The sequence below is a fragment of the Somniosus microcephalus genome, chromosome 8 (genome assembly GCF_052327205.1).
Source record: "Somniosus microcephalus isolate GS21.2 chromosome 8, FLI_Smic_1.0, whole genome shotgun sequence".
In the NCBI taxonomy this organism is placed as follows: domain Eukaryota; kingdom Metazoa; phylum Chordata; class Chondrichthyes; order Squaliformes; family Somniosidae; genus Somniosus; species Somniosus microcephalus.
Genome location: NC_140994.1, coordinates 575,385 through 590,366, shown reverse-complemented (window position 1 = coordinate 590,366; position 14,982 = coordinate 575,385). Strand labels below are relative to the sequence as shown.

Below are 14,982 nucleotides of genomic sequence, written 5' to 3'. Positions count from 1 at the left end.
CGTGTTTCCCACATTACAAGCTGTAAAGCGCTTTGAGGCGTCCGGTGGTCGTGAAAGGTGCTATATAAATGCAAGTCTTTCTTTACATCAGTTACTGATTTTTAGTCCGTCTCTGGTAACGAAAGCAATATGAGATGATAACTTAATATCATACATTAGAGTATTAGTTCAAGTGAATTGTTCTTGAATCATACAGGTACCAATATTTCTGAAGCCATTCTGTAGCTAATACCATCGAACTGAAAATATTTCGAAAGAACCGGCGCAGACTCGATGGGCTGAATGGCCTCCTTTTGTGCTGTACTATTCTACGACTTCACTGCTCCATCATTCCTCCGTGTGGTGCACTAGTACAGTGACTATTACTAGATTTCACTGATCCAGTAGCGCGGGTTGTAGTTAAATGTATATTTTGATTATCCTAGTTTTTAATGATCAATCTATCTTTGTAAACTGTTTAACATGCTTTTTACTGTATCCCAGAGACCAGGTGACTTTTTTTACCAACCAACAAAATAGGGAAGTGAGGGACTGGAGTGTAAGTGGATGATGTTGTGGCAAGTGCTATTCACCAACCTGGGACAGCGCAGGAGAGTGGCATTTTGTGAGGAGACTTGTCTCTCCATCGAATGGTTGTTGTTGAATGCCTGAGCATTCACATTGATATTTAGACACGGAATAAAACCCTGTCTCTATAGCGTACCACATACTGGGAACAGAGAACTGCTTTCTGACGGGAGCAAACAGATAATGGGAGGTCAGTGCCGTTACAAGACTTTAGCTTTGGGGCATGAAATTCTGGAGCCAGGCGGCTTGGGGCTTTGTCACAATGAGGCCCATTCTCCCAGTCAGTAGATGTACAGTCATGTTCCAGTGCATCACAATTAAACAATTTATAGAGAGAATAGCGCAGATAGTTAAAAGATGATTTGTTCCATCATTTAGGATTTGAATTGATGCTCTGGATATTCTCTCTGAACTTTCAGGCGCATTTTGATATTTCAACCCTTGTCATCAGGAAGAGCTTGGTATTTATTTCTTTGATGCCCTTTGACTCTGACAGCAGATTTCATCTCTGAGCGATCTGTCCAGTGGCTAGACTGTAAAGCGTAATTCCAGGCTGGGTTCTGCTGTACCACAAATACAAGATTATTTCATTTGTCTCCTCAAAGGCTGCAGCTTTTTAACACTGAACAATAGCATTTTGAAGCCTACTAAATATTTTAAAGTAATTTGTTACTGGAGGAATTAGACATTTAATGAATAGACCACACAAGCCCCTTTAAGTAGTAGATGGTATGATCTCGAAGCAGATCACATGATCCCGCAATCCCTGTTGGAGCAGTTGAGCTATTTTTCCTCTCGCTTGCTGGTTCTGAATGTGCTGCAGTCAGGCTTGCCTCAGTCTCATCCTGTGCTTAAATGATGAATAAGGAGAGAAAGTGGGGGGAGCTGCAGGTACAAGCTCAGGTCTCGCCTTCCTCATGCACACCACTAATCATGTCTCTCTGCTGCTGTTTGTTTTACAGAGAAAGTGGAGGGATGAGAAAGAAATCAGGTAAGCATTGTTTTTCTGATTGTAATTATATATGCAGTGCAGTCTTGCCTTTAAAAAGTAATGGGCCTATAAATTCGGTGACGCCCCGCCAGCACGTTTGCGCCGGAAATTTAGCGCCCGCCGCCGAGTCAGTTGTGCCCGTCCCAAATTCACTTTCAGCGCCCCAAAGCGGAAGCGGGCGCTGGCACAGGGTGTGCCCGCCCCGCTTGGGGCGCTGAAAGTGAATTTCAGCGCTGCCGGTCCCGCTGCACCACCCGATGCGGTGCGGCAGGCTGCTGTACTGCAGGCCTCCCCCTTCTCTTAAGGGGGAGGTGCCTGCAACGGCCGGAGCCCCGTTGAAAGTGCCGGCAAAAGAGCCCGGCACAACGGCGAAGTGCCGGGCTCCACGGAAACCAGCCGGCAATGCCGCGGGGGGGGGAGGGGGGTGGAGGAGGCCGGGGAAGGAGGTGCGGGCAGGCGGCCGCCGAAAAAGCGGCCGGCCGCACCTCCGCTTTAAATAGCGCCTCTAAGGCTGCAGCACGGCCAGGTTTTCAAAACGTTGTTAGCGGCCGCCAGGGAAGAGGCGGCCGCTACTGAAGATGGGGATCGGCGTGGTTTTGGGCGGTACCGGGTCGCTGCGCACACCGATGACATCATCGGTGCCGGCGCAGCGCTACCGGCTTACGCCGATTTAAAGGCCCACCTAATTTCAGCGGCGACGCAACTTCCGGCGCAACCCACTCTTGCGCCCCAAAATGGGCGCAAACCCAAGGGAATTTCTAGGCCATGGTGTTTAAGGTGAATGCCAATAGCAGGAGCAGTCGGCACTCTGCTGACCCTAAACAGGTACACACTTACAGACAAAGCTGGCTGAAATACTCTCCATATTTAGCTGGATAACTTGACGAGAATGTGTGTGCAGACCAGAAAATGATTGAAACTCAACCTTCATGAATGTATCTTCTATAAAGCCTGCAAAATGAAGCCCAGCAGCATTCCTCCTCCCGGAGCTGTGTGGCAGTCATGCTCAAACCAAGTCTTGCACTGTTAGCTGTCTCATTCTTTCATATTCTCCAGAATTGACCAAACTTGTGTATTGCATCAATGTAGCTGTGCCTGAAACTGCTCCAGAAGTGCACTGCTCCTTTGGAAGCTTGTTGCTAAGATTGGACTGATGAAGGTTGGGGCTGGGATTGCATGGTGCTCCTTTTTGCCCATGTTATGAATCACAACCTGTTGAAAGCTACAAATGACACTTATCGGCTGGATTTAGGAAAGGGCAGCGTTCAAATTCCGTGTAACTCTGTGACTGACATTCACAGGGAGAAGAGTTCCCAGTGTATCCTTTCATGGGTGAACACTTTCTCACTTTCACAATATGCCACCTTGGGAGACCAGCTGAGAGTTTGAAAGCTTGTGGAGTATAAAGTGTGCAAGTTTAACTCTTTCCATGCTAAGTGCATATAGCTGATGCTGTTATTGTTGCTATCATTAAAGATGGTTACTATAGCTTTACTTCACAGTATTTCTTTTACAGCTATTGTTAGAATTGAGGGGAGATAAACCTTTCCATGAAGTCACTGTTCATAGAAGAGCAGGGGAGTTCTCCCCGGTGTCCTGGCCAATACTTATCCCTCAACATAACAAAAACAGATTATCTGGTCATTATCACATTGCTGTTTGTGGGAGCTTGCTGTGCGCAATTGGCTGCCGTGTTTCCCACATTACAACAGTGACTACACTCCAAAAGTTCTTCATTGGCTGTAAAGCACTTTGAGACATCCAGTGGTCATGAAAGGCGCTATATAAATGCAAGTCTTTCTTTCTTTCTTGTGTTAAATCTCTATACTTTATACATCATATCACAAAATGTTTTGGATCGTGTTGACTGAGTTTCTGGGCTATTTGTGGTGTGCTTCTTTTCCTCATCACCCTTCTCTGCTGAAGTTGTTGACGTGCTGCATTGGCTGGCCCTTTAGTAACTTGCTCAAGTGGCCATTCTTTACCTGAGTATGTACAGGGTGTGTCAGTGGGCTGTTCATATTTGGGGGGAGGGGGCATTGTAGCTGAGTTTGATGCTGTCTTTGCTCATTATTCCACACAGGCATCTTCCAGCAGAGGCCACTGAATCACGAGCAGGAACCCTGGATTTTTTTCTTTCCGTAGCCCAGGGATACGGAGACCAATAATAATGGTTGAGGTCATCTAACTCAGTACAGATGCTGCAGAAATAGACAAAGCCTCATAGGAACAGTAGCACGGTGTTAGTCTTGGCTCAGAGGCTACTCACCTCTGAGTCAGATGGTCTTAGGTTCAAGCCTTACTCCAGAGCCTTGAGCCCATAATCTAGGCTGTCACTCCCAGTGCAGTACTGAGGGAGTGCTGCACTGTCAGAGGTGCTGTCTTTCAGATGATGCGTTAACCAAGGCCCCATCTACATGCTCACATGAATGTAAAAGATCCCACAGTACTATTTGAAGAAGAGCAGGGGAATTCTCCAGGCGTCCTTCAATCGACATCTAAAACAGATTATATAGTCGTTTATTTAATTGCTGTTTGTGGGATCTCGGTGTGCACATATTGGCTGCCATATTTTCTACATGACAACAGTGACAACATTTCAAAAGTACTTAATTGGCTGTAAAACGCTTTGGGACATCCTGAGGTCGTGAAAGGCACTATATAAATACAAGTCTTTATTTCTTTACTCTTTCGTAGCTCTGTTTGTGCTTCATCAAGGACTTGTTATTTCACTAGTGACTGTCACTAAGAGTTTACCAGTGGTTGAGTATTTAATTATCAGGCTGTCTGGAATGCCGCATGGCTTTCTGAGTTCATTGGTCATTAGTGAAATCTTTGCGGCATTAGAGACACCCTGCCACCTCAGCCCAGGGGTCAACGCCAGTTGAAGACAGCTACATCAGCACAGACAAGGTATTGAACCCAGGACCTCCTGGTCTGTATGTCTCAGTTACACACTGCTTTTAACAACTGATCCATCGGGGGAGACTGGAAATCTTAGTTAATTGGCAGTAATGGGAAATTAGCAGTTGGGTATAGAGTGAGCCATTCGGATTCTTCTGTTAGTAACTCTTGTTGGGATTCAGAGTATGTCTGCATCTCCTGTCCCATGTGATAGGACTCAAGTGTTGCGCACGTAGCTCTTTGGATGGTGTAGGGATCATTATGATGGTTCCAGATCCCCTGGTCTGGTATCATTGTACTGCCAATTATGCCAGCACCCACTCTATTTGCATATATTTCCAAGGTAGTTTCCAAGGAATAGTAATGAGGGCCTCACTCGTGCACCATCCCAGTTAGTGTGTGTAATAGCGCATTTATCAGTCAAATTCAGAAAAATGTTTACCAGAACCCCCTCCCATTGCTGTTTGCAGGTTTACAGGTACAACTCCTGCCACCAATCGGTATGTATTGTGAATTAGTCACACTCACTCTCCCTAATCGGTGTTTATTGTGAATTAGTCACACTCACTCTCCCTAATCGGTGTTTATTGTGAATTAGACACAGCCCCCTGCCCTCCCCATCTGTGTTTGCTATGATTTCAGACACAACTTCCATCCTTTAATTTATGTTTTCCTGCTGTTAGCACAACTCGTTCCTCAATCTGTGCTTGTTTTCTATTCAGTGTACAGCTCATGACTGTTACACAATCAGTATTAAATAGGCCCAGTGTATTCAATATATAATTAATGCAAGCAAAAACAAACCCAGTTGGGTGGCTTCTTTCAGAACATGTCAGCATTGCTTAGAAGCTGTTTAAATTGGAGAGTCAGCAACAGCCAGTCTTACCATGTTCACATTGTTAATTGAGTGAGATATTAAAGTAGGAATTGAAGCTGAACAAGATGAGCTGCAGGAGGTTTTGAATATATTTGGGAATTGGGCAGACAGGTGACCGATAAAATACAAGAAGACATTAATAAACTTTCTAGAGGGATAGAATTGAAAAGCAGAAAAGTTACGTTAAATAAAAACAGAAAATGCTAAAAGTACTCAGAAGGCCAGGCAGCATCTGCGGAGAGAGAAACAAGGTTAACGTTTCAGGTCGATGGCCTTTCCTCAGAACTCAAAGGTCATCGACCTGAAACGTTAACACTGATTTTCTCTCTCCACAGATGTATTTCCAGCATTTTCTGTTTCTATTTCAGAATTCCAGCATCTGCAGTATTTTAGTTTTGAAGTTATGTTGAACTTCTGGGCTCCATAATATAAAAAGGATATCGAGGCACTGGAGAAGGTGTAAGAAAGATTTACAAGGATGGAACCGGAACTGAGAGATTATACTTATCAGGAAAGATTGAACAGGCTGGGGCTCTTTTTTCCAGAAAAGAGAAGGCTGAGGGGTGACCTGACAGAGGCCTTTAAGATTTTGAAAGGGTTTAATAGGGTAGATGTTGTGTATGTACCTTTAAGAGAATAACTGGTCTCAGACTGCAGTACCAGCAGTGACCACCCCTGTATAAAAGGCGCTAGTGAGCCTCTGTTGTTTTCAGTTTCACTATTGACTCCCATCAGTAAAGACTTGTTTTGTTCAACTCCTGCTGTCCGTGTCTCAATCATTCACGGACATAATACTGGCGACGAGCAGATACGAACCTACCTACAGTCTGCACCACCTCCTGGGATCCATTCCTACAGCGAAGTGAGCAGAGGTTGAGGCCAGAAAGAAAAAAAAGTAAGAGGCAGTAGAAACGGGCGTCGACCGTGGGCATCCGCCCCTGTGTTAGCGGAGTTGAAGATTGCTGGAGAAGCTGTCGGAAGCGGGGCCTGGTTCCTGTCGACAGTGCTTCAGCTAATCGGGCTGGTGGCAGGTAGTACACTGATCCTTCCTGGGCTGCGGCGGTCGCGAACTCGAGCGGGTGGCTTGCAACGGGGCCGAGCAGTGTTGTCGGGAAGAAGAGAGAGAGGGTGGAGCACACAGGGCGCGGCCGGTGCTACGAAGCCGGGCTGCGTATAGACCCGAGAAGAGGGAGGCAAGAGTCCCACAGGGTTGTTCCACGACGGGAAAATAATAAAAAAAAGAAATATTAAACGCACAAGAAACCGCGAGGAGCTGCAGGTTGCAACGGGAACCGCGGAAAGCAGCGCTAGCAACAGCGGGGAAGAAGGCAAAGCGCGGGAAGCGCCATCTTAATCAGTGGGGAAGAAGGCAAAGCGCGGGAGGCGCCATTTTAGATTTGCAAGATGCCGAAGACTGGCTGTATCACTGCTTTTGATAATACAATAGAGGACTGGACCACGTATGTGGAAAGAGCCGAGGTATATTTCGAGGCAAACAAAATAGCTGATGAGAAAAAGGCATCGGTATTGCTAAACTTAATGGGCGCTAGAACGTACGGCCTATTGCGGGACCTGATTACTCCAACCAAACCGAAGGCGAAGAGTTTTAACAAAATTGTTACTGTCCTACAGGAGCACCTAAACCCTGCACCGCTGTTGATAGCAGAAAGATTTAAATTCCACAGGAGAACTCAGCATAAAGATGAGAGCAATGCTGAGTACCTTACGGAACTACACAAGCTATCAAAGCACTGCCAGTTCGGAGAAGGACTGGCAGATACCCTACGGGACAAATTTGTCTGTGGACTCCTGAGTGAAGGAACACAGAAGAAGTTACTATCAGAGAAAGAGCTGACGCTAGATAAGGCTTTCAGCGTGGCAGTATCGTATGAAGCAGCAGCCAGGGGAGCTGCAGAAATTCAACAAAAGCCACAGGAATACGGCACCCACGAAATGACACGGGGATTTGCATAATGTTATCGCTGCGGCAGAACTAACCATGACCAGAAGGACTGCTGGTCCAAAGACAAAATATGCAGGCAATGCGGAAAGATGGGACACATTGCACGAGTTTGCAGGTCTGGGAAGAAGACCTGCGACAACAAAAAGGCTACTAAGGGACCGTACAAGAAAGTACAAAAGATGACGGACAGTAGTTCCGAAGACCAGATGAGCGATAGTGAATCCGGGAACAGGAGACTAAGCTGTCTCAAACTTCACAATGTAATCGCAAAAGAGGATCACCGAACCATTTGGGTCACCCTCACGATAGCAGGGTCCCAAGTTAAAATGGAATTGGAAACAGGATCAGCGCTAACCGTCATGAATCGACGAGACTACGAGCGGCTATTCTCACACATACCCTTGAGAGAGACATCCATCGTCTTGACGACGTATACGGGGCAAAAAGTATACCCCAGAGGAAAAATAAGGGTGCCTGTCGAATACAACGGCAAGAAAATACGAAAATTGTATCTCTACATACTGCCAAATGGTGGACCACCGTTATTGGGACGTGAATGGATCAGGAAGATAAACTTAGATTGGCACTCCATTCATGCAATGACGGTGGATGGTAAAAAAGGTGAAGATGTCACTCCTGGACGATTGTCAACAATCTTAGCTAACGCCAAAGAGGTATTTCAACAAGAACTGGGCACGCTTAAAGGCGTAACCGCCTCGATAAAAATAGAAGAGAATGCAGTTCCCAAGTTTTTCAAAGCAAGACCGGTACCATATGCAATTCGCCCAGCCGTCAAGGCAGAGCTGGAGAATCTGGAGAAGGCAGGCGTGTTGTCTAAGGTCGACTGGAGCGAGTGGGCGACACCCATCGTTCCTGTCATGAAGAAAACGTTAAGCAATAAGTCCGGGGAGCCAAGGAAGATTCGCATCTGTGGGGATTTCAAGGTGACGGTGAACCCAGTCCTTCACACAGTACAATATCCTCTTCCAAGGATAGAAGACATCTTCGCCTCACTGTCTGGAGGGAAGCGTTTTACAAAAATTGACCTAGCACAAGCATATTTGCAGATGGAGGTTGAAGAGTCCTCTAGGAAGTATCGCACGATAAACACTCACAAAGGTCTTTGCCAGTACTGTATCATCGATTGGTATTCGGAGTAGCATCGGCTCCGGCGATATGGCAAAGAGCGATGGAACAAGTCCTGCAAGGGATTCCGGGGACTCAGTGTTACTTGGACAACATCCTTGTGACAGGTGAAGATGACAGTGAACACCTTAACAACCTAGAACAGGTGCTCACTAGACTACGGGAACATGGGCTACGAGCCAACCGCCCCAAGTGCGAGTTTTTTAAGAAACAGATATCGTATTGTGGCCACGTGGTTGATGTAGAGGGGTTACATAAGTCCCCTGACAAAATTGAAGCGGTTGTTAAGGCCCCAGCACCTGAAAATGTGTCGCATCTGAGGTCATTCCTCGGATTGGTGAATTACTACCATAAGTTTTTGCCGAATTTGTCGACAATTCTGCACCCACTGGACGCCCTGCTACGAACGGGGGTAGCATGGAAATGGAGCGATGATTGTAAGCGGGCCTTTCAGAAGAGTAAGGACTTAATCACTTCAAGGGAAGTATTGGCTCACTACAACCCAGCAGTGCCGATCAGACTGGCGTGTGATGCGTCTCCCTACGGCATTGGGGCGGTACTGTCACATAAATTCCTTGATGGTTTAGAGAGGCCGATAGCTTTTGCGTCACGCTCGTTAACTTCTGCCGAGCGTAACTACGCCCAGATTGACAGAGAGGCCCTCAGCCTAGTGTGGGGGGTGAAGAAGTTCAATCACTACCTGCACGGTCAAAAATTTACTCTACTAACCGATCATCAACCTCTTGTCTCCATTTTCAACCCTCAGAAGGGCGTACCGATAATGACAGCACAACGGCTGCAGAGGTGGTCCCTTTTCCTAGGGGCACACCAATATGACATCGAGTACAAAGGAACTAAACAGCATGGGAATGCTGATGGATTGTCACGCCTACCGTTGCCGACGGTGGAAGAAGAAGACCTTGCAGTGGATCCAATGGAGTTATTCCACTCGACCATAGTTGAATGTCTCCCTGTGATGAATGCAAACATAGAAAAGGAAACACGGAATGACCCGACACTATCACGGGTCTATGATTTAACGGTGAAGGGATGGCCAGCACATGGTGAACCACTGCTGCCAGCATTCTCGCCGAGAAGAGAACAGCTGTCAGTGTGCAGAGGAACCTTGATGTGTGGATCCAGAGTAGTAATTCCACCTAAGTTGACGGATAGAGTGCTCAATGAGCTTCATGAGGGTCATCTGGGTGGGGTAAAAATGAAGAACTTAGCCAGAGCGTTTGTGTGGTGGCCGGGAATCGATAGAGAAATCGAAGAGATGACCAAGAGCTGTGCAGGATGCCAGAAGGTCCAAAACGCCCCACCACAAGCTCCTCTGCATCCATGGGAGTGGCCCTCATCTCCATGGCAAAGGGTGCACATTGATTTTGCTGGTCCCTTAATGGACTCGATGTTTTTAATTGCGGTGGATGCACATTCAAAGTGGCCAGAGGTAATAAAAATGTCCTCAACCACCACGGAAAAAACTATCACAGTTTTACGAACCATATTCGCCAGGAATGGGCTGCCTGAGCAGATTTGCTCTGACAATGGACCACAGTTTGTGTCTGAAGAGTTCCGGAGGTTCTTAAAGAACAATGGTGTTAAGCATTACACATCTGCCCCATATCATCCAGCCACTAATGGATTGGCCGAGAGGTTTGTCCAAACATTCAAGAAAGCTATCAAGGCAATGTGTAATGAAGATATACCCCTACAACACAAGGTGGACAACTTCTTGTTTGCCTACCGGAATGCGACACATGCGGTTACCAACCAAACTCCAGCCATGATGTTCTTCAATCGAAGACTACGATGCCACTTGGATTTGGTTAAGCCAAACGTCCGAAGAGATGTGGAGAACAGGCAGTTTCAGAATATGAATGAAAGGCCGACCAGGAGTTTTAAGATAGGTCAACCAGTTTTGGCCCGGGACTACCGCACTGAGAAATGGCAGCCAGGAACGATTTGTACACGGCAAGGACCTCTCATGTATACCGTGGATGTTGGAGAGAGCATTGTAAGACGCCATGCTGACCAGATTCTAGAGTCACTGGAAAATGTCAACTCCACACCACGATCTGATACACCTGGCAATGAAATCGACGTACCAGTTGCAGCTACCGCAGAACCGGTGATATTGGAAGCAGATGAACCAAACAACGACATTGATCCCGACTCAACATTGCCAGAAGAACCTGATACCCCAAAGAGGCGTTATCCGGACAGAATCAGGAAGCCTCCTCAAAGACTGAACTTATAATTGCTTAAACTTAACCAATGTTTCTAGCAACCGTAATTGTGATTGTAATTAGTTATCATTTAGTTGTTAAATGAATGTTATGTACTGTTTATCTAAAAGGGGAGGAATTGTTGTGTATGTACCTTTAAGAGAATAACTGGTCTCAGACTGCAGTATCGGCAGTGACCACCCCTGTATAAAAGGCGCTAGTGAGCCTCTGTTGTTTTCAGTTTCACTATTGACTCCCATCAGTAAAGACTTGTTTTGTTCAACTCCTGCTGTCCGTGTCTCAATCATTCACGGACATAATAGTAGACGTAGAGCAAAGGCTTCCACTTGTGGAGGAGTCCAGAACTAGGGGACATAAATATAAGATAGTCATTAATAAATCCAATAGGGAATTCAGGAGAATCATCTTTACCCAGAGAGTGGTTAGAATGTGGAGCTACCACAAGGAATAGTTGAGGCAAATAGCACAGATGCATTTAAGGAGAAGCTAGATAAGCATATGAGGGAGAAAGGAATAGAAGGATATGCTGATAGGTTTAAATATAGAAGGCTGGGAGGAGGCTCGTGTGGAGCATAAACATCAGCAAGGATCTGTTGGGCTGAATGACCTGTTTCTGTGCTGTACATTCTATGTAATACTATGCAGAGAAATGCAAAATGCTTTACATGGGGACAAAAAAATCCAGGAAGGGACTATTACTTAAATAGAGAATAATGCGCATGGAAAATGAAAGAGACCCGGGGATTGTAATTGCCAGTAAATTGAAGCTATCACAACAATGCTCGGTGGCAGTGAATAAAGCAAATCAGATGTTGGGATGTATTAAAAGGGCAATATTGAACTGAAATAGTGAGGTAATCCTACCGCTTTATAAATCACTGGTGTGACCGCACTAGGAATACTATGTACATTTCTGGTCGCCAAGTACAGAAAGGATATTACAGTTATTGACAGGATACAGAAGCTACCAGAATGAATGAGGGAATGGAGGGATTGGATTATGAGGAGCAATTGTCAACCCCTTCTTTCAAGGGAACGGAAGTTCCGGTTTCCCGCGCATGCGCGAAACCGGCACTTTTGTTGGGCCTACGCGTGATTACCCAGTATTTCCTCAGTATGCCACTGAAATATCAGCTTTGATATGTGTTGCAGTCAATGAGTGGAGCTCAGAGGCATGGTTACTACCAACTAACCCTAGCTTGACACTTGGAGATGAGGAATCTGACTGCACCAATACAGGTAGACTATCCTTTATCCGAAAACCTCAGGACCAGCTGTGTTTCGGTTTTCGGAAAATTTCGGATTTCAGAAGGTATTTTATAAGACTGGGAAATTTGTCGGGGGTGGGGGTCGGCGGGGGGTCGTCGGGGGGTCGGGGGTGGGGGTCGGCGGGGGTCGGGGTAGGCGGGGGTGGGGGTCGGCGGGGGGGTCGGGGGGGGTCGGCGTCGGCGGGGGGTCGGGCGTGGGGGTCGGCGGGGGTCGGGGTCGTGCGCACGACTTACGCTGAACGAAAAAACTTCCGGTTTTCAGAGGATTTTGGTTTTCGGAAGTGCGGATAAATGATACACTATCCCTTATCCGAAAGGGTGGGGGTCGCGGGGGGGAGAAAAGAATATCGGACAGGCCGCTGCAGCTATCGGACGGGCCACTGTATTGTTGGGTTCACTCTCCCGGTATACCTCCTTCACACTGCCCGGCTCGGCCTGCAATCTCCTACCCAGGAGGGAACTCAGTGACCCTCTGCCCTGCTCAGCGTAAGTCGTGCGCCACTCTGGTCATGTCGTGCGCACGACTTACGCTGAACGAAAAAACTTTCGGTTTTTAGAGGGTTTCGGTTTTCGGAAGTTCGGATAAAGGATAGTCTACCTGTACAACATTGATACTTAATCTACATTGCATGTGAAAGAGTTTCATGCAGCCTGTTGTATACTGCAGGTGCATGAAGTATTTGAGACACATGCTGATTTTTCCCTCTGTTTACTTATTCCTTCTCAGTCCTTGATTACCAACATCATCAATCGACTCAATCCCTACATCCTTCAAAATCAATGTTATCACCCCTGCCTCAAAAAACCTACTCTCGACTCCTCTTTCCAACGGCCACACGTTATCCAACCTTCCCTGTCTTTCTAAAGTTTTGGAACTTTTCATTGTCTTCCAATGTTTTTGTCTACTCTTTGTTCAAAAATCTCCAATCAAGTTTCCACCCTGCCAACTTGAGACCACACTGGTCAAAGTCAGACGGCAACTGCAGCTTGCTGTCCCTCCTCAACCTCTTCGATGTTTTGATGACCATTATATTTTTTCCTGGTTTCTCTGCTACCTGTTGCAACATAAACATTACATTGCTTCCAAGGATTTCTCCTAGGTCATTTCTGGTGTGCCTCAAGTTTCCATCCTTGGTCCTCTCCACCGCTTAATTTAAATATTTGGCGACATTCTGAAAAATGGGGTCAGTTTTCACATCACAACACCATCCCTACCTAAGCCCTCCGCCACTGAAACCCTTATCCATGCTGTTGTCACCTCTGGACTCCATACACTCATCTTGCTGGTCTTCCTTCATCTACATTCCATAAATTCCAACTTGTCCAAAATACAGCTGCTCTCATCCTATCCTCACTGAGCTTCACTCTCCCAATACTGTTGTCCCTAACTCAGCTTCACTCTCCCAATACTGCTGTCCCTGACTCAGCTTCACTCTCCCAATACTGCTGTCCCTCACTCAGCTTCACTCTCCCAAAACTGCTGCCCCACACTGAGCTTCACTCTCCCAATATTGCTGTTCCCACACTGAGCTTCACTCTCCCAATATTGCTGTTCTCACTAGACGACACTGTCTCTCCTTCCTCCAATGCATTAAATTTAAATTCCTAGTCCTTGTCTTCAAAAACTCTTCATGGCCTCACTCCACACTACCTCTGCAGCATCTTCCTAACTTAAGGCCTCTTTCGCACTTGTTGGTCTGCGATCCTGGCCTCCTGAGCATCACAGCCTGCCTCCCATCACCCCACCATTGGCGGCAGAGCTTTCTGTCACCTAGACCATGCCCTTTGAAGCTCCCTCCTGAAGCCTCTCGGCCTCACTTTGCTTGCTCCTTTAAGAACATTCTCAGAATCCATCTTTTCTCCCAAGCCTTCAGTCATCCCTCCTAAACAATCTCCCCATGCTGTGTGTTCTGTTCTTAATGCTACTTTGTAAAGTGCATTGGGATGTTTTGTATATTAAAGGCACTATAGAAATGTAACTGATTAACGCTTAGCTCTACTTCTCCGCCTCTTCTACTGACCCCAGAGCTGTTGCTATTCTCCAATTGTTTATCCAACATTCAGAGCTAGATAAATTAATGCTTCTTCCAACATAATGTTGACAAAGACACCATCCTCTACTGTAGACACAAGCACCTATGTACTTGTAGTCTCGATTTGGCTCCTTTGCTGCCTCCTCAGGTTAAACCCTGAGGTGCAGAATCTTGGCGCACTACTCAGCTTCAAGCTTAGCTTCGTCCCCCACTTCAAATCTGTCTCTCAGACTGCTTTCTTTCACCCCCAAAGTATTGCCGGTCTCTGCTCCTAGCTCCCTTGCAGCTGCCAAAACCCTAACAACACTTTGTCACCTTGCGAGTGGTCTTCAATGCCCTTTTTGTTGATCTCTATGCTTCCACTTTCCATTAACTGCATGCCATCTAACATGGCACAGCCTGTGTTCTCACCTGCAGTAGGCTTTTTTTTTCATTCCTTTTCATTCCATTCCTTACCACTCCTTCAGCCACTTTGTCCTCTAAAGCTCCCTCGCTCAACATCTTCATTTTGTCACCTCCCTCCCAGCCATCAAAACCGTTAACTCCCTTAAAACCGTTCTATTCAATCATACATTTGCCTTCTCCTGACTGATGTCCCATTTGCTTGGTGCGCACTCCTTATCGCCAGCCCGGAAGGTGCTGTGAGTGTGCAGTAGAGCCCTATAGTGTAAGTTGTTCATTGGTTGAATGTTTCCCAAGAGTAAAATTTTGGACTTCTCAAAAACAAAGAGGCCATTGTTGGTTTAGGCGCACAATGGGCGGTCAGTGGCTGGAGTGCACCTGTGGTTTTGTTATCACTGTGAGGCCCTCATTTGCATGTTGCCATTGAGCAGTGCCAACCTGGTGGTCGGAGGCAGCTTTTGGTTGGGAAATCTGCCAGCTCCTAAGTAAAGCCGGCCAACAATTAGAGCCTGCGGGGGGGGGGGGGGGGGGGTTGCATGGGCCAGCAGCGGGTCAGAGCTTTTCTGTGAGCCCAGGAGGAGT

The 14,982-nt window shown here is 46.6% G+C and overlaps 1 protein-coding gene across 4 annotated transcripts in view; it reads left to right on the top strand.

Moving 5' to 3' along the window:
- The window catches only part of sh3pxd2aa (SH3 and PX domains 2Aa), a 650,923-nt gene that overhangs the window by 257,399 nt on the left and 378,542 nt on the right, over nucleotides 1-14,982 (top strand). For 3 of the 4 annotated variants that reach the window (XM_085994085.1, XM_085994084.1, XM_085994083.1), the window contains exon 6: nucleotides 1,530-1,558. In XM_085994085.1, coding sequence (XP_085850211.1) covers nucleotides 1,530-1,558 — 29 coding nt within the window. Of the gene's footprint in view, nucleotides 1-1,178; nucleotides 1,559-14,982 lie in introns of those variants that run through there. The other variant, XM_085994087.1, reaches the window with a different exon arrangement.